The following is a 20,528-nucleotide window of genomic DNA, read 5'->3' on the forward strand; positions in this document are numbered from 1 at the left end:
ACCCAGTTATACATCTCCACCCCATGTCCAGTCAACGAAGCAGTGGATGTGATGTGCCGGTGCCTGGAGGCTGTTGGGGTCTGGATGGGTGTCAACAGACTCAAACTCAACCCAGACAAGACGGAGAGGCTGTGGGTTTTGCCTCCCAAGGACAATTCCATCTGTCCGTCCATCACCCTGGGGGGGGGGGGAAGTATTGACCCCCCTCAGAGAGGGTCCGCAACTTGGGCGTCCTCCTCGATCCACAGCTCACATTAGAGAACTATCTTTCAGCTGTGGCGAGGGGGGCGTTTGCCCAGGTTCGCCTGGTGCACCAGTTGCGGCCCTATTTGGACCGGGAGTCACTGCTCACAGTCACTCATGCCCTCGTCACCTCGAGATTCGACTACTGTAACGCTCTCTACATGGGGCTACCTTTGAAAAGTGTTCGGAAACTTCAGATCGTGCAGAATGCAGCTGCGAGAGCAATCATGGGCTTACCTAGGTATGCCCATGTTTCACCAACACTCCGCAGTCTGCATTGGTTGCCGATCAATTTCCGGTCACAATTCAAAGTGTTGGTTATGACCTATAAAGCCCTTCATGGCATTGGACCAGAATATCTCCGGGACCGCCTTCTACTGCACGAATCCCAGCGACCGGTTAGGTCCCACAGAGTTGGCCTTTTCCGGGTCCCGTCGACTAAGTAATGTCGTTTGGCGGGATCCAGGAGAAGAGCCTTCTCTGTGGCAGCCCCAACCCTCTGGAACCAGCTCTCCCCAGAGATCAGAGTTGCCCCCACCCTCCTTGCCTTTCACAAGCTCCTCAAAACCCACCTCTGTCGTCAGGCATGGGGGAATTGAAATTTCCCTTCCCCCTAGGCTTATAGAATTTATACATGGTATGTTTGTATGTATGAGTGGTTCTTTAAGTTGGGGTTTTTTAGATTGTTTTTAATATTACGTTTGTTTACATTGTCTTTTTATATTGTTGTTAGCCGCCCTGAGTCTTCGGAGAGGGGCGGCATACAAATCTAATAAATAAATAAATAAATAAATAAATAAATAAACAAACCAACCAACAAACAAACAAATCTTCTTGAAAAAGCACTATTGGGATAACCATGACCTGAATGATTGAGGATAGAATTCTTTATTGGCCAAATGAGTTTGGGCATTCAAGGAATTTGTCTTTGGTGCAGATGCTCTCAGTGTACATAAAAGAAAAGATACATTGGTCAAGGATCATGAGGTACAACACTTAATGATTACCGGGTACAAATAAACAATCAGTGAAGTGTAGAAAGTGTAGTAGATGCTTGGAACAAACGTCCAGCAGACGTGGTAGGTAAATCCACAGTAACTGAATTTGAACATGCCTGGGATAAACATCTATCCATCCCAAGATAAAATACAGAAAATAGTATAAGGGCAGACTAGATGGACCATGAGGTCTTTTTCTGCCATCAATCTTCTATGTTTCTGTTTCTATTTATGACGGTCAGTGTGTCCTGGGGTCACGTGATCCCCTTTTGGGCCTTCCTGACAAGTAGAGTCCATCAGGAAGCCAAATTCATCTACGGAGAGGGGCAGCATACAAATCTAATAATAATAATAACAACTGGTTTAGAACTGAACTAAACTGAATTAAATTAAATTGAATCCAATCCAATCCCATCCTATTAACGTCAGCAAGAAACAAGAAGTTCTGAATGCAGCAAAGACCCACAATCCTCCTCCTCTTCACACCCCACTCCCTTCTAACACTGATGTTGTTACCTATTTGGATCATAAAACGTCCACAAGGAAACCACCAAGCTCAGAGGGCATCAAAGACACACATAAACACAAACAAACACACACACACACGTGGAATTTTCCATGGCTAAAATCAATCCCATTTCCTCACATGCATTTGTTTTGCGTTTGGCTGGAGTTAATTCCCCCCCCCAGAAGTTTACTTTCAGCATGATTTAAAACACCTTTGTTTAATTAAACAGACCAAAAAAAAAGCAAACCAGAAGCCAGGAATTGTTACACTCCGTTCAACTTTTTAATTTGTGACATCCTCTTTTTTTCCCCTCCTCCTTTCAGAAACTGTGCCTCGTCTCGGGCTTTGCAGCCCCCGAAAGGAAAATCTTGCAAAGTCTCAGAAAGCAACAGGCTGTTTACGTGGAAAGTCTGCAGCTTCCTCTGTGGATGAAAATGCTGTTTTCAAAGACAAGGGGTCCATTGAACCACGTCGGTGGTCCTTAAGTGGCATGGAATAGATGTGGATGCAACACCGAAAGAACTTTGCAAATGAAAAAAAGATGTCTCGTTTGGCTTGCTTTTCGATTGCTTGTTTGGTTTGAAGACAGATTCACACAGATCCATAGGACACAGGCCCCATCTCCTGACAAGAGGGATAAATGTAGGTCAAACCTAGCCTATCAATGTAGCTCTAATGATACAAATAGTGACACCTCGTCTTACGAACCCCTCTTCATATGAAATTTTCGTGATATGAAACCGGTGCTTAAGATTTTTTTGCCACTTCTTCCAAACTATTTTCACCTTACGAACCTGAGCTGCCGCCGCTGGGATACCCCACCTTTGGACTTCCGTTGTCAGCCAAAGCGCGGGGATTCTCCTGAGGGTCCCCTCACTGGGAAACCCCACCTCCGGACTTCCGTTGTCAGCCAAAGCGCGGGGATTCCCCTGAGGGTCCCCTCGCTGGGATAGTAACTTACGGCTTTTTTTCACCTTTAAAAAAACATTAAAGCATCCCCAGGGCAAGGGATCAAAATTTGGATAGTTGAAAACTGATTCATATTTATGACAGTTGCAGTGTCCTGAGGTCACGCAATCTCCTTTTGTGAACTTCTGAAAAGGAAAATCAAAGGGGATGCTAGATTCATTTAACAGCCCTGTTAATAACAGCTTCAGTGATTAATAGAGTAGAACAGAACAGAACAGAGAATAGAATAGAATAGAGAATGAATAGAATACAGAATAGAGAACAGAATAGAGAATGATGAATAGAATATAGAATAGAGAGAATAGAGAGTAGAGTAGAGTAGAGTAGAGTAGAGTAGAGTAGAGTAGAGTAGAGTAGAATAGAATTCTTTATTGGCCAAGTGTGATTGGACACATAATGAATTTGGGGTCTGGATGGGTGTCAACAGACTCAAACTCAACCCTGACAAGACGCAGTGGCTGTGGGTTCTGCCTCCCAGGGAGAATTCCATCTGTCCGTCCATAACCCTGGGGGGGGATTATGGACCCCCTCAGAGAGAGTCCGCAACTTGGGCAGCCTCCTCGATCCACAGCTCACATTAGAGAACCATCTTTCAGCTGTGGCGAGGGGGGCGTTTGCTCAGGTTCGCCTGGTGCACCAGTTGCGGCCCTATCTGGGCCGGGACTCACTGCTCACAGTCACTCATGCTCTCATCACCTCGAGGTTCGACTACTGTAATGCTCTCTACATGGGGCTACCTTTGAAAAGTGTTCGCAAACTTCAGATCGTGCAGAATGCAGCTGCGAGAGCAATCATGGGCTTCCCAAGGTATGCCCATGTTACACCAACACTCCGCAGTCTGCACTGGTTGCCGATCAATTTCCGGTCACAATTCAAAGTGTTGGTTATGACTTATAAAGCCCTTCATGGCATCAGACCAGAATATCTCCGGGACCGCCTTCTGCCGCACGAATCCCAGCGACCGGTTAGGTCCCACAGAGTTGGCCTTCTCCGGGTCCTGTCGACTAAACAATGTCATTTGGCGGGACCCAGGAGAAGAGCCTTCTCTGTGGCGGCCCCGACCCTCTGTAACCAGCTCCCCCGGAGATCAGAACTGCCCCCATCCTCCTTGCCTTTCGTAAAGTTCTTAAGACCCATCTCTGCCGTCAGGCATGGGGGAACTGAGACATCTCCCCTGGGCCTATACAGTTTATACATGGTATGTTTGTGTGTATGCTTGCTTTTAATAATGGGTTTTTTAGTGTTTTTTAAATTATTAGATTTGTTCTTACATTGTCTTTGTTATTGTTGTGAGCCGCCCCGAGTCTACGGAGAGGGGCAGCATAGAAATCTAATAAATAAATAAGTAAATAAATAAATTTGTCTTTGGTGCAGATGCTCTCAGGGTACATAAAAGAAAAAGACACATTTGTCAAGAATCATGAGGAACAACACTTAATGATTGCCATATGGGTCAAATAATGCACTTGGGGAAAAGGAATCCTCAATCTGACTATTGTATTGGCAGTTCTGTGTTAGCAAATACTTCAAAAGAAAAGGATTTAGGCGTAGTGATTTCTGACAGTCTCAAAATGGGTGAACAGTGCAGTCAGGCAGTAGGGAAAGCAAGTAGGATGCTTGGCTGCATAGCTAGAGGTATAACAAGCAGGAAGAGGGAGATTATGATCCCGCTATATAGAATGCTGGTGAGACCACATTTGGAATACTGTGTTCAGTTCTGGAGACCTCACCTACAAAAAGATATTGACAAAATTGAACGGGTCCAAAGACGGGCTACAAGAATGGTGGAAGGTCTTAAGTATAAAACGTATCAGGAAAGACTTAATGAACTCAATCTGTATAGTCTGGAGGACAGAAGGAAAAGGGGGGACATGATCGAAACATTTAAATATATTAAAGGGTTAAATAAGGTCCAGGAGGGAAGTGTTTTTAATAGAAAAGTGAACACAAGAACAAGGGGACACAATCTGAGGTTAGTTGGGGGAAAGATCAAAAGCAACATGAGAAAATATTATTTTACTGAAAGAGTAGTAGATCCTTGGAACAAACTTCCAGCAGACGTGGTAGATAAATCCACAGTAACTGAATTTAAACATGCCTGGGATAAACATATATCCATCCTAAGATAAAATACAGAAAATAGTATAAGGGCAGACTAGATGGACCATGGGGTCTTTTTCTGCCGTCAGACTTCTATGTTTCTATGTTTCTATGTTTCTATAAGCAATCAGGAAATGATCAATATTAATATAAATCGTAAGGATACAAGCAATGTTACAGTCCTACAGTCCTAAGTTCAAAACAATTTAAAACCAGCAATTAGAACAATTAAAACAGTTTTTTAAAAAGCCACGCGTATATTTAGTAGATTTCTCTCCGAATGACAACCATGATGGGGGGTTTTGCCTCACTTATCCCCTCTTCAAATGGAAGCCAAGAGACCCCAAGTTAAAAGTAACGCACGCCATAGAGGGAGGATGAATAATAGATGCCGCGTATTTTGCAGCAGGGGCTTCCGCGAAAGATAATTGCAGTCTGAATAAGCCAACCTTTTCAAAGCGGTCCCAGATACGCCGCACCCAATAATTGCGCCCAATTTCGTTCTGCAATCAATTCTTGCTTCGCTCTGAAATGGTTCTGCGATTAACCGTACATCAGAAATCACCGTCAGGTTCTTCCATTTCCTGACACGACATAATTCTCCTGATAAACAATAATGCCTTGGAACGGGGCCCGGCGGTGACCCAATTCAACTTAGGAAAAGTTATCGCTGCAAGATTTAATACTAATTGCGTGGATTAGGGCATGATGGGTTGTCATGAGCTGCTTTAATTTCGCACAAAAGGGGTCCAGGAAGTTCACGCAGGTTGGACCAAGGCCAAGAGATTTTCCAAAAATTAAGCTTTCAAAATCTAAAGAGGCTTGATAGGAACTGCATGGGAACAAGCCGGGCACATCAATTTAAGTCTTGCAGAAGAATAAATATTTTCGTTCAGAATTGGAATGTATTATCAGAGATAGCCCCCAGACATACATCTATGAGAGAAACATTAATTACGATGGGCTTGACTTATTACCTGCAACTACAAGGGGTTCAAGATCGATTTCTTGGATTTAAATCCAGAGATTTGTCCAGGAAAGAATGCGTTTTTGGCTAAGTAGTGCAGAAAGGAGGGAAGGAGAAGGGAGGAGAGAAGAGGAGAGGAGGGGAGGGAGAGGTGGGGAAGGGAGGGGAGAGGAGGAGAAAGGAAAAGAGAGAGAGAGAGAGAGGAGAAGGGAAAGCAAGGGAAAGCAGGAGAAAGGAAGAGGGAGAGAGGAGGGGAGGGGAAGGGAGAGCGGGAAGGGGAAAAAACCCTAACAATTTATTACAGGTAGTCCTCAAATTATAAGCATAATATCTCCAAAATTTCTGTTGCTAAGTGAGACTTGTTAAGTGACTTTTGACTCATTTTACGACCTTTCTGCCATGGTTGTTGAGTGAATCTCTGCAGCTGTTAAGTCCCAGTGGTTATGGCTAGCTGATGAGGCCAAAATAAGGCCAAAATAGATCTATCCTAGTCTTCCTTAATTTTCAATTTCAGCAAAAAAACCTGTGTCACATACAGATAGAATTGTCGGCTATCAATAAAATTAGCTGCCTTGGAAATGGCCCTGGGTTGGGCCGAGAGGCAAATAAGGAGCTGTGATGTTCCTTCAATACACCAGGGTGATTCGACATAAAAATATAACCCTTCCCTGGTGCAGAGCTGAAGGGATTGGATACTGTAGCCTAGAGGATAATTCTCTGCCTTACAAGGCAAAGGTTGCAGGCTCAAGTCCCAGTGGGTATGGCTAGCTGATGAGGCCAAAATAAGGCCGAAATAGATCTATCCTAGTCTCCCTTAATTTTCAAATTCAGCAGAAAAACATGTGGTATATATATTTGTGTGTGTGTGTGTGTTTCGTAGATTTTCACGGGTATATGTATGTAGATTGTTCTGAGTTCGGGTTTTGCCCCGTGTAATATTTTGCATGTCACCGAAACATCGCATAGACATGCAAAATATTACACGGGGCAAAACCCGAACTCAGAACAATCTACATCACATTCACCATCATCAGGCTGAAGTTGTAAGCTTCGTGCTGCTGCAGATATAGTTTTGTTTTTTATTTTTATTAACAAAACTATATCTACAGCAGCACGAAGCTTACAACTTCAGCCTGATGATGGTGAATGTGATTTCACCGAAACGTCGCATAGACATTCAAAATATTACACGGGGCAAAAACCGAACTCAGAACAATCTACATACATATACCCGTGAAAATCTACGAAAACAAATATGTATGTATGTATGTATGTATGTATGTATGTATGTATATGACGGTCTTGGCATATTCGGGTTTCTTCTCGTGTAGGATTCAGAGATTTCTGGCGAACAGATCCTATTTAGAGACGGAAGGTCTCCATCTCCGGGATAAAAACCCTACACCCTCTTGCCAGCTGTTAACATTCCTCATCTAATCCTTTTTTGCAAGATGTCCAGAGGTGACTGCCCTCCCCCTCAAACTTCACAGAAAGTTGCACTGTCAGGTTTTATTAAGGAGAAAAGGAAGGAAAGAAAGAGCTTGTGGGGGTTTGCTTGCTCTCGTCTCTCTCTCTCCCTGTGAGTAAAATAAAAAGCATAAGAGTTGCTAAATTCAGGCGGGGCTGATCTTAACCTTGAGGTCCTTGAAGAATTCGGGATTCCTCACCAAACCATCTGTCATGGTTAGCGTGGATTTTGAGAAATGCTGGCATGCGTTTGTGTATTTTCTTTGGAGACCGGGCTGCAAGTTGGCTAGGAAGGAGACGGTGGAGAAGAGAGAGAAAGTACGGTAATCCTCGGGAAAAGATAGACACATTTTCAAATCTTACTAAAGCGCAAACTTCAGCCTTTTCTTAAATTCTCTCTTAAATCCAACCTCTACTCCCTGGCCAAATGAAAATTCCCACCACTACAGTCAACTGTCTGCTCTGATTACTAGAATGCAAATGATTTCACCTTCATATTTTTGCTCCATAAGACACCAGGATTCTGTTTTCATTCCAGTTTTACGACTTTTTATCATAAAACACCAAAATACCGCAGACTGGGTTTGCCTATCCCAGTGATGGCAAACCTCTTTTTGGTTCGTGTGCCATAAGAGTATGTGTGAGAGTATGACCACGCATGCATGTGCCCATACCCATTCCATCCCCCAGCACATGCAGCCATGTACGGGTCGTGTTTGACTGAGTCAAGTTTGGTTGAAGTTTGCCGGGTGATGCAATGTCCTAAAGAAGATTTTGCAATGCAGTGAGCTCTGCTGCTAGGTCATTCTACGATGTCATAGAGCAGTGTTTTTCAACCAGTGTGCCACAAGACATGGTCAGGTGTGCTGCAAAGCTCAGCTTCCGAGACTGGAAGCAAGAGAGAGAAAGAAAGCAAGAGAGAGAGAAAGCAAGAGAGAGAGAAAGAGAGAAAGAAAACGAGAGAAAGAAAGCAAGAGAGAAAGAAAGCAAGAGAGAAAGAGAGCGAGAGAGAAAGAAAGCAAGAGAGAGAAAGAAAACAAGAGAAAGAAAGCAAGAGAGAAAGAGAGCGAGAGAGAAAGAAAGCAAGAGAGAGAAAGAAATTGAGAGAAAGAAAGCAAGAGAGAAAGAAAGCAAGAGAGAGAAAGAAAACGAGAGAAAGAAAGCAAGAGAGAAAGAGAGCGAGAGAGAAAGAAAGCAAGAGAGAGAAAGAAATCGAGAGAAAGAAAGCAAGATAGAAAGAAAGCAAGAGAGAAAGAGAGCGAGAGAGAAAGAAAGCAAGAGAAAGAAAGCAAGAGAGAAAGAGAGCGAGAAAGAAAGCAAGAGAGAGAAAGAAAACGAGAGAAAGAAAGCAAGAGAGAAAGAGAGTGAGAGAGAAAGAAAGCAAGAGAAAGAAAGCAAGAGAGAGAAAGAAAACGAGAGAAAGAAAGCAAGAGAGAAAGAGAGCGAGAGAGAAAAAGGAAACAAGAGAGAGAGAAAGAGAGGGAGGGAAGGAGGGAGAAAGACATAGAAGGAGAGAGAGAGAGAAACAGCAAAAAAGAGAGGAAGGAAGAGAGAAAGAAAGAGGGATGGAGAGAGAGAGAGAGAAAGAGGGAGGGAGAAATAGAGCAAAAGGGAGGGAGGGAGAGAGAATTTTTTATCCAAACTCTTTTTAGCCCCCCCCTCCCCTCCCGGTCAATGTGCCCCAGGATTTTGTAAATGAAAAAAAATGTGCTGTGGCTCAAAAAAGGTTGAACATCACTGTCCTAGAGGGTCATGTCTTAATCCCACCACCCTGGAGCAGAAGGTCTTTTGTCTTGCAGATGGACTGGCACAGTCCTTCTCATTGGGCACCAAACACCTGCTGGGGGCAGGGAGCTGCTTTCTGTCTTTAGAAACACGTGTCTCCTTTAGGGAAATATTATATTTTGCCTTTTTAAATAGTTCTCAAATTATACTGCTCAAAAAAAATAAAGGGAACACTTAAACAACAGAGTATAACTCCAAGTAAATCAAACTTCTGTGAAATCAAACTGTCCACTTAGGAAGCAAGACTGATTGACAGTCAATTTCATTTTGTTGTCAGCACATTCAACTTTTTGAATATTGACTATGAGAATATTTCATTCATTCACATCTAGGATGCGTTATTTGATTGTTCCCTTTATTTTTTTTGAGCAGTGTATTTCTGTCTTCTAGGAGAGGTGGCTTCCCGCACAAGCCACATTAAGTAAAATTGTGTACTGGTTCAAACAAATCTACGGTTTTAGTGGCTGTTACATTTTTCTTTGAATAGCTTGCTTAAGAAATAAGACAAATGAAGACAAAGATATTATTATTATTATTATTATTATTATTATTATTATTATTATTATTATTATTAGATTTGTATGCCGCCCCTCTCCGAAGACTGGGGGCGGCTCACAACAATAACAAAAACAATATAATAGTAATACAAATCTAATATTAAAGAAAATATATATAAAACCCCAACAATTAAAACCATACAACACATACATACCAAACATAAAATATAAAAGCCTGGGGGAGGTGTCACAGTTCCCCCATGCCTGGCGATAAAGGCGGGTCTTGAGTAATTTGCAAAAGACAAGGAGGGTGGGGGCCGTTCTAATCTCCGGGGGGAGTTGATTCCAGAGGGCCGGGGCCGCCACAGAGAAGGCTCTTCCCCTGGGGCCCGCCAAACGACATTGTTTAGTCGACGGGACCCAGAGAAGGCCAACTCTGTGGGACCTAATCGGCTACTGGGATTCGTGCGGTAGAAGACGGTTCTGGAGGTATTCTGGTCCACTGCCATGTAGGGCTTTAAAGGTCATTACCAACACTTTGAATTGTGACCGGAAACTGATCAGCAGCCAGTGCAGGCCACGGAGTGTTGTAGAAACGTGGGCGAATCTGGGAAGCCCCACGATGGCTCTCGCGGCCGCATTCTGCAAGATCTCAAGTTTCCAAACACTCTTCAAAGGTAGCCCCATGTAGAGAGCATTGCAGTAATCGAACCTCGAGGTGATGAGGGCATGAGTGACTGAGCAATGACTCCCGGTCCAAATAGGGTCGCAACTGGTGCACCAGGCGAACTTGGGCAAACGACCCCCTCGCCACAGCCGAAAGATGATGTTCCAATGTCAGTTGCGGATCGAGGAGGACACCCAAGTTGTGAACCCTCTCTGAGGGGGTCAATAATCCCCCCCCCCCCGAGTAATGGACGGACAGATGGAATTGTCCTTGGGAGGCAAGATATGGGTCTCAGGATAATGTTGCAGGATCCAATCTGGGTCGGTCACCAGGACCGACCTCTGGTTGACCCAGATGAATCCCTGCACCCTTCCAAAACGCACAAATTGCATGCAAAATGTTCTACCTGCTTTTGGTTACAATGACAGAACCTCAGGTATTTTGAGAATTTAAGTTCCAGCACTTTTTAGGAAGTTTGTGATTCAGATGCCTGAACTATATATATGATTCAGTTCAGCTCAACTTGCAAGGCAATAGTGACATCTGCTGGTTTGTCTCCCATGAAGGAATTTGATTTACCAAATTCCAAGCAACACAAGTGGGGTTTTATTGCTATTATTTATGTATTAAACGTATATGCCGCCCTTCTTACTGTCAAACAACTCTGGATTACAAACCAAGATAAAAACAAAGGTAAACAACATTAAAATTACTGTTTTTAAAGATCTCTGCGAGGTTGGAAAGCACATTGGCACAAACCTTAAAACCGTAAGCATTTTCAATTGCATAGCTAGAGGTCTAACAAGCAGGAAGAGGGGGATTATGATCCCACTATATAGAGCGCTGGTGAGACCACATTTGGAGTACTGTGTTCAGTTCTGGAGACCTCACCTACAAAAAGATATTGACAAAATTGAACGGCTCCAAAGACGGGCTACAAGAATGGTGGAAGGTCTTAAGCATAAAACGTATCAGGGAAGACTTAATGAACTCTATCTATATAGTCTGGAGGACAGAAGGAAAAGGGGGGACATGATCGAAACATTTAAATATATCAAAGGGTTAAATAAGGTCCAGGAGGGAAGTGTTTGTAATAGGAAAGTGAACACAAGAACAAGGGGACACAATCTGAAGTTAGTTGGGGGAAAGATCAAAAGCAATGTGAGAAAATATTATTTCACTGAAAGAGTAGTAGATCCTTGGAACAAACTTCCAGCAGACATGGTAGATAAATCCACAGTAACTGAATTGAAACATGCCTGTCAAATCTTCTATGTTTCAGCAATAGAGTGGTCAACGCCTGGAATTCACTACTGGACTCTGTGGTTTCTCCCCCCAATCCCAAAATCTTCAACCTTCAAGTAAATCAAACTTAGAAACATAGAAGTCTGACGGCAGAAAAAGACCTCATGGTCCATCTAGTCTGCCCTTATACTATTTCCTGTGTTTTATCTTAGGATGGATCTATGTTTATCCCAGGCATGTTTAAATTCAGTGACTGTGGATTTATCTACCACGTCTGCTGGAAGTTTGTTCCAAGGATCTACTACTCTTTCAGTAAAATAATATTTTCTCATGTTGCTTTTGATCTTTCCCCCAACTAACTTCAGATTGTGTCCCCTTGTTCTTGTGTTCACTTTCCTATTAAAAACACTTCCCTCCTGAACCTTATTTAACCCTTTAACATATTTAAATGTTTCGATCATGTCCCCCCTTTCCCTTCTGTCCTCCAGACTATACAGATTGAGTTCATTAAGTCTTTCCTGATACGTTTTATGCTTAAGACCTTCCACCATTCTTGTAGCCCGTCTTTGGACCCGTTCAATTTTGTCAATATCTTTTTGTAGGTGAGGTCTCCAGAACTGAACACAGTATTATTCCAAATGTGGTCTCACCAGCACTCTATATAAGAGGATCACAATCTCCCTCTTCCTGCTTGTTATACCTCTAGCTATGCAGCCAAGCATCCTACTTGCTTTCCCTACTGCCCGACCACACTGCTCACCCATTTTGAGACTGTCAGAAATCACTACCCCTAAATCCTTCTCTTCTGAAGTTTTTGCTAACACAGAACTGCCAATGCAAAAATCAATCTTTATCTTTTTAAGTGTAATGCATAATAAAAGTATCATAAAAGAAGAACCGCCACAAGTACATTCCTCTCGCCAAAAAATGACATTTCGGCTGCTTCCACGCTGAGGGCCAAAGAAACAAACTCTCAGCAAGCCAACATTAAGGTGACTCAGAGGTTAAACAAGGTTATTTATGCAAGGCGCTTAGGGCTATCACATAGTGTTGGAGAACATTCTTGGGGATTATTTTATTTTCAGTTCGGCTGCTTCTTGATTGGAAGCCGGGGATTACCTTAGCAAAGAGAAGACGTCATAGGAGTTACGCACACAATTTGGATCCACTTGCAGATTCTTTTGGATTTCTGAGACCCCCTTAAAGACAAACAAGGCGGTACATTAACACTTTTTGTTTTGGTGACGCTGAAATTAATCCTAATTGAAAAATTCTACTCACGTGCTTTTTTGACACAGTGTTTACAGCCCTTCACATGGGATATTTGTGTTTACTAACCTGCTCTCTTTATCCCCAAGCTATCCTTCATCATCGGCTTTTAGTGACCCCTTAATCCCTTGCAGGGTGGACTCTGGGCTGAGTGGAGCTAGGGGAGTGTTTTAATGGCCAGATTTATTTATTGATTTATTTTATTTATTAGATTTGTATGCCGCCCCTCTCCGTAGACTCGGGGCGGCTCACAACAGCAATAGAACAATTCATAACAAATCTAATAACTTTAAAACATTTTTAAAACACCATTATTAATCAGACATACATACAAACATACCATACATAAATTGTATAGGCCCGGGGGAGATATCTCAATCCCCCCATGCCTGGCGGCAAAGGTGGGTTTTAAGGAGTTTACGGAAGGCAAGGAGGGTGGGGGCAGTTCTAATCTCTGGGGGGAGTTGGTTCCAGAGGGCCGGGGCCACCACAGAGAAGGCTCTTCCCCTGGGTCCTGCCAAACGACATTGTTTAGTTGACGGGACCTGGAGAAGGCCAACTCTGTGGGACCTAATCGATCGCTGGGATTCGTGCGGCAGAAGGCGGTCCCACAGATAATCTGGTCCGGTGCCATGAAGGGCTTTATAGGTCATAACCAACACCTTGAATTGTGACCGGAAACTGATCGGCAACCAATGCAGACTGCGGAGTGTTGGTGTGACATGGGTATATTTAGGGAAGCCCATAATTGCTCTCACAGCTGCATTCTGCACAATCTGAAGTTTTAATGGCCAGATGTCCTCCCTGTCGCCAAGGCGGAGTTTTGTTCAGCAGACATATTGTCATCATGCCCAGAGGGAGAAATATCTGCCTCTACCTAGGATTGAACTCACAGCCTCCTCACTGTGCGGTAAGAGTTCCATCCCTAGGCCACCGGAGAACTCCCCACGCTACTCTTATTCTTATTTATTTATTAGATTTTTCTCCCAACTTATTTTAAAAAAATACTTCAAGGCAATGAACATTCTAAACATACCGAAGGTGAGGTGGGCTGGGCTGAGAAAGTGTGACTGACCCAAAGTCACCCAGCTGGCTTTCATGCCTGAAATGGGACTATAACTCCCAGTCTCTAAGCCAAACCACTAGGCCAAACTGTTTCCTTTATATTTCACCAGTTAATTTGATTTTTAATAAAGCGGGGGAAAATATTCTGTGCTAGTTGGGTTGATGATTTTTAAGAAGTTATGGACGCAACGATTGCAAGCTTACCTTTCGTTCGTACAAGACTCCATAATAGCCATCATTCAGCCCGAAAATGATTTCATTCGGGCTACGAGCATGTATCTGTTAAGTAAAACCAGTGTCACAGATTCAGTCAGCTTACTTTAAAGCCATTGTTTTAGTTCTTTTAGCACCCAGAGTGGCATTCTTTGTAGGGATCATTTGTTTTGTGGCATCCTTCTGTTATTCAGGTTCACCACTGACCCTATAGAGGGGAAAGGAAGAAGCTGAAACCCCATCCCATGAGTAGATTCATTTTTCTGGGCCACAAGGAACATTATAAGAGAGCTTAAAAACTTAACACATAATCACACATTCATCTTAGCTTTCAGGGGCCTAGGCCACCCCACGAAGTCCAACAGCACAGTAAGTTTGTTTAAGTCTTCAGTATTTGTAGTCTACTGAAGTACATCCAAAGCTAAACATCTGGAATTCACTGGAGAAGATTCTCAGATGAGAAGCGAAATGTTTTCAAGGAAAAACAGAAAACAAGGAAGTCTACTGTCCTTTGGAAAAACATCTTTGGGGGCAACCTGGATGATCGAGAATCCCCCCAGTTAATTAACCACGTGAAATTTTTAACTAATTTGGCTAGATAACAAACAAGCAAATCGAGTACATTTCTATCAGCTGATCTTCAAGTTTTAAAATGGGTGATTGATGAGACAGCTCTGTAGTCTACTGGCTCATCCTTTGTATTGTTATTTGTATTGTTGATGTGTTTATTGTATATATTCTTGTAAATCAAACTATTAAAAACAATTTTAAAAAGAGAGTGTGGTCTGATATGACAAGAATAATTATAGTTCTACCCATAATCCATTGTCACAATTTTGCACCTAGAACTGACCTGAACATCGTGGAAATTTCAATTCCACAGGACTAATGAGTTCTGGATTCTTTAATGCATTTTAAAAAATTAATTGTTCAAATTCATGAATTTTAGGCACCGTGGGGGGTTTTTTAATTAATGCATTGTAGGTTATCTTGACTGAAATATTGTTTTGGTATAATGTACGATTTGGGCTACCTTGATGGTACAAGCAGATAAACACAATAAGAGTTTTAGTAATGTATAAAACAGGGGTCTCCAACCTTGGGTACTTTAAGATTTGTTGACTTCAATTCCCAGAATTCTTCAGCCAGCAAAGGTGGCTGAGGAATTCTGGGAGTTGAAGTTCACAAGTCTTAAAGTTGCCAAGGTTGGAGACCCCTGATATAGAAGATTCCTATTGAGCTATCAATATGTTGTCCAGTATCTGCTAACTTTAGTCTTTTTCAAAAGGCAACCATACTTTCTTAACTTTTTTCCCTTGAAAATGTTTTGCTTCTCATCCAAGAAGCTTCTTCAGTTCTTCACTTCAGAATTTTGTTGAATGAGACGCGAAAGGGGGAAAAAAAACCAATGACCGTGAAAGTCCAGTTGCTTTTCGAAAAAGATATTTGGGACAACCATGACCTGGATGATGGAACACCTCCGCAGACACATATCTCTTGTAACAACTCTTTGCTATTATAACAACAGATACAGTATTTGCTGTCAATATTCTTAAATAGCCAATCCAAGTTGAAACAATAGTACTTTTCTTTTACCTGCTGGCCCAAATATTTGAGTCCATCTAGATTGACTTTCCACTCAATCAGTAGCTGATAGGTATCATTCTTGCCACCCCATATCCTCACCACAAAACAGGATACAGACGTATCAAGGCGATCAGGCATTAGACCAAAATCAAGGCTTCGCCATGTCGGGTTCTGTTAAGGGTGGAAGGAAGAGAGAATGAACTGTAAATATTCCAGACTGTTTTCCACATGCAGAGATTAGCCTACCGGCAGTCCTCGACATTAATCATTGAGTCTGTCATCTGCACCTCTATAACTGTCTGGTTTGGTGCTGCAACCCAACAGGACCGACAGACTTCAGAGGACAATCAGAACTGCAGAAAAAGCAATTGCTGCCAACCTGCCTTCCATTGAGGACCTGTAGACTGCACGAGTCAAAAAGAGGGCGGGGAAAATATTTACTGACCCCTCACATCCTGGACACAAACTGTTTCAATTTCTACCCTCAAAACGTCGCTACAGAGCACTGCACACCAAGACAACTAGACACAAGAACAGTTTTTTTCTGAACGCCATCACTCTACTAAACAAATAATTCCCTCAACACTGTCAGACTTTTTACTAAATCTGCACTTCTATTCTACTAGTTTTTCTCATAATTCCTTTCACCCTTTTCCTCCCATGTTGACTGTATGACTGTAACTTGTTGCTTATATCCTAAGATTTTTATTAATATTGCTTCTTCATTGCTTATTTGACCCCTATGACAATCATTAAGTGTTGTACCATATGATTCTTGACAAATGTATATTTTATTTTATGTACACTGAGAGCATATGCACCAAGACAAATTCCTTGTGTGTCCAATCACACTTGGCCAATAAAAATTCTATTCTATTCTATTCTTAAGACCAGAATTGAATCCAGAATTAGATGTCCTAAGTCAGGGTGGTCATTAAGCAGGTCATCAGGTGGCCATGCCCACTTTTACCAAAATCATTGCAGCAGTCATTAAAGGTGTCCATTTAATGCAGATGGATCTTCAAGCTTGGCAACTTTTAAGACTTGTGGACTTCAACTCCCAGAATTCTCCAGTTAACATAGCCTAGCTGGCTGGAGAATTCTGGGAGTTGAAGTCCACAAGTCTTAAAATTGCCGAGTTTGGGGGCCTCCGATTTAATGGTTCTGTTACCAGTCTACGGAGAGGGGCGGCATACAAATCCAATTAATAATAATAATAATAATAATAATAATAATAATAATAATAATATCATCCAAAAAAAAAAAAGTTGAAAATTGCACTCCCATATACATGGGATGCTGCAAACAGCTGTTGATATGCGCCAATTCTTGAGTCAACAGACTCAAGCTCAACCCGGATAAGACGGAGTGGCTGTGGGTTTTGCCTCCCAAGGACAATTCCATCTGTCCGTCCATTACCCTGGGGGGGGAATTATTGACCCCCTCAGAGAGGGTCCGCAACTTGGGCGTCCTCCTCGATCCACAGCTCACATTAGAACAACACCTTTCAGCTGTGGCGAGGGGGGGGGTTTGCCCAGGTTCGCCTGGTGCACCAGTTGCGGCCCTATCTGGACCGGGACTCATTGCTCACAGTCACTCATGCCCTCATCACCTCGAGGTTCGACTACTGTAATGCTCTCTACATGGGGCTACCTTTGAAAAGTGTTCGGAAACTTCAGATCGTGCAAAATGCAGCTGCGAGAGCAGTCATGGGCCTACCTAGGTATGCCCATGTTTCACCAACACTCCGCAGTCTGCACTGGTTGCCGATCAATTTCCGGTCACAATTCAAAGTGTTGGTTATGACCTTTAAAGCCCTTCATGGCATCGGACCAGAATATCTCCGAGACCGCCTCCTGCCGCACGAATCCCAGCGACCGATTAGGTCCCACAGAGTGGGCCTTCTCCGGGTCCCGTCAACTAAACAATGTCGGTTGGCGGGCCCCAGGGGAAGAGCCTTCTCTGTGGCGGCACCGGCCCTCTGGAACCAACTCCCCCCGGAGATTAGAACTGCCCCTACTCTTCCTGCCTTCCGTAAACTCCTTAAAACCCACCTTTGCCGTCAGGCATGGGGAAACTAAACATCTCCCGCTGGGCACGTTTAATTTATGCATGGTATGTCTGTGTGTGTGTCTGTTAGCATATGGGGTTTTTAAATATTTAATTATTTTAAATTTGTCTGATTGCTTATGATTTGTTTTTACATGTTGTGAGCCGCCCCGAGTCTTCGGAGAGGGGCGGCATACAAATCTAAGTAATAAATAAATAAATAAATAAATTGCTAAACATCTCAAATGCAATTATGTGACCGTCATTTTTCAATTTTCTGAGTCTAAGCTGCCCAGAGTTGCCTTGACGTTAAGATGGGCAGCCTACAAATTTTATAAACAAATAATATATAAAATAAGCCTGTGGGGGAATAGGACATCAGAACTTCAAAAATAGGCTATTAATTATATTATTTTATTATTATTTATTTATTTTATTTATTACTTAGATTTGTATGCCGCCCCTCTCCGAAGACTCGGGGCGGCTCACAACATGTAAAAAACAAATCATAAGCAATCAGACAAATTTAAAATATTTAAATATTTAAAAAACCCCATATGCTAACAGTCACACACACAGACATACCATGCATAAATTAAACGTGCCCAGGGGGAGATATCTCAATTCCCCCATGCCTGACGGCAAAGGTGGGTTTTAAGGAGTTTACGGAAGGCAGGAAGAGTAGGGGCAGTTCTAATCTCCGGGGGGAGTTGGTTCCAGAGAGTCGGTGCCGCCACAGAGAAGGCTCTTCCCCTGGGGCCCGCCAACCGACATTGTTTAGTTGACGGGACCCGGAGAAGGCCCACTCTGTGGGACCTAATCGGTCGCTGGGATTCGTGCGGCAGGAGGCGGTCTCGGAGATATTCTGGTCCGATGCCATGAAGGGCTTTAAAGGTCATAACCAACACTTTGAATTGTGACCGGAAATTGATCGGCAACCAATGCAGACTGCGGAGTGATGGTGAAACATGGGCATACCTAGGTAGGCCCATGACTGCTCTCGCAGCTGCATTTTGCACGATCTGAAGTTTCCGAACACTCTTCAAAGGTAGCCCCATGTAGAGAGCATTACAGTAGTCGAACCTCGAGGTGATGAGGGCATGAGTGACTGTGAGCAATGAGTCCCGGTCCAGATAGGGCCGCAACTGGTGCACCAGGCGAACCTGGGCAAACGCCCCCCTCGCCACAGCTGAAAGATGTTGTTCTAATGTGAGCTGTGGATCGAGGAGGACGCCCAAGTTGCGGACCCTCTCTGAGGGGGTCAATAATTCCCCCCCCAGGGTGATGGACGGACAGATGGGATTGTCCTTGGGAGGCAGAACCCACAGCCACTCCGTCTTATCCGGGTTGAGCTTGAGTCTGTTGACACCCATCCAGGCCCCAACAGCCTCCAGGCACCGGCACATCACTTCCACCGCTTCGTTGACTGGGCATGGGGTGGAGATGTAAAGCTGGGTATCATCCGCATATTGATGATACCTCACCCCATGTCCTTGGATGATCTCGCCCAGCGGTTTCATGTAGATGTTGAATAGCAGGGGGGAGAGGACCGACCCCTGAGGCACCCCACAAGGGAGAAACCTAGGAGTCGACCTCTGGCCCCCCACTAACACCGACTGCGACCGGCCAGAGAGGTAGGAGGAGAACCACTGAAGGACAGTGCCTCCCACTCCCAACCCCTCCAGCCGGTGCAGAAGGATACCATGGTCGATGGTATCGAAAGCCGCTGAGAGGTCAAGGAGCACCAGGACAGAGGATAAACCCCTGTCCCGGGCCCGCCAGAGATCATCCATCAACGCGACCAAAGCGGTTTCCGTGCTGTAACCGGCCCTGAAACCCGACTGCTGGGGACCTAGATAATTACATAATAATATAATTGATAAAATTTGTAAATGCATTGAAATGGACAAGCACAGGCCTGTGACATGTTGAAGTTTCCCCTGCATCCACCTCCCCATTCCCCTGCATCCACCTCCCCATTCCCTGGGGCAGGAGCTGGGCCAGAGCCAACCACAACAAAAATGTAGATGTCTTTTCATCTGAATCCAAAGTGTTGCACAGCCCTAATGTGCATACAGGTGGTCCTCAACGTACGACTGCAATTGGGCTCAGAGTTTATGTTGCTAAGTGAGAAATGTGCTAAACGAGCTTTGCCCCCTTTTACAACTTTTCTTGCCACCATTTTTTTGCAGTTGCTAAATTAGTAACACGGCTGTTAAGTGGATCTGGCTTCCTCAGTGACTTTGCTTGTCGGAAGGTCACAAAAGGGGATCATGTGACCCCAGGAGACTGCAACTGCTATAAATGTGAGTCGGCTGTCAAGCATCTGAATTTAAACTGCATGACCCTAGGGATGCTGCAACGGTTGCAAGCATGAAATCTAAGTGCATCTTATAGTCCAAAAATATAGTATTTAAAATATTTATTTTATCATTTGTATTTGTATTTATTGTATTTATACGGTATAACCACTCATCTCATAGCCAACATTAGGTCGCTTCCAATCCAAAGTTAAAACCATATACGAAAACCATTTCAAAACTCCCAACTTTAACGCAGTTACATTAAAAACAACAAAAACAACTCATTTTAATCAATGAATGCAATAAACATAAAAAATGGATGAGGTTTTCATCACCCTGTCACATGAGGCATTTTGAAGTCAATTGCAGTGGTGCCTCTACTTAAGAACTTAATTCGTTCCCTGACCAGGTTCTTAAGTAGAAACGTTCGTTAAATAGAAGCAATTTTTCCCATAGGAATCAATGTAAAAGCAAATAATGTGTGCAAACCCATTAGGAAAGAAATAAAAGCTCGGAATTTGGGTGGGAGAAAGAGGAGGACAGTCACCGCCCAGAGCGAAGGGAGCATTTATTTTCTCTGGGTGCTGGCAGAGGTT

The 20,528-nt window shown here is 43.4% G+C and overlaps 1 protein-coding gene across 2 annotated transcripts in view; it reads right to left on the bottom strand.

The window, feature by feature from the left end:
• The window catches only part of UVRAG (UV radiation resistance associated), a 104,821-nt gene that overhangs the window by 66,966 nt on the left and 17,327 nt on the right, over positions 1–20,528 (bottom strand). For both annotated transcript variants that reach the window (XM_070749502.1, XM_070749503.1), the window contains exons 4-6: positions 15,590–15,751; positions 13,985–14,059; positions 12,566–12,645 (exon numbers count right to left, since the gene is read on the bottom strand). In XM_070749502.1, coding sequence (XP_070605603.1) covers positions 12,566–12,645; positions 13,985–14,059; positions 15,590–15,751 — 317 coding nt within the window. The remainder of the gene's footprint in view (positions 1–12,565; positions 12,646–13,984; positions 14,060–15,589; positions 15,752–20,528) is intronic.

Source organism: Erythrolamprus reginae, chromosome 4 (genome assembly GCF_031021105.1).
Source record: "Erythrolamprus reginae isolate rEryReg1 chromosome 4, rEryReg1.hap1, whole genome shotgun sequence".
In the NCBI taxonomy this organism is placed as follows: Eukaryota; Metazoa; Chordata; class Lepidosauria; order Squamata; family Dipsadidae; genus Erythrolamprus; species Erythrolamprus reginae.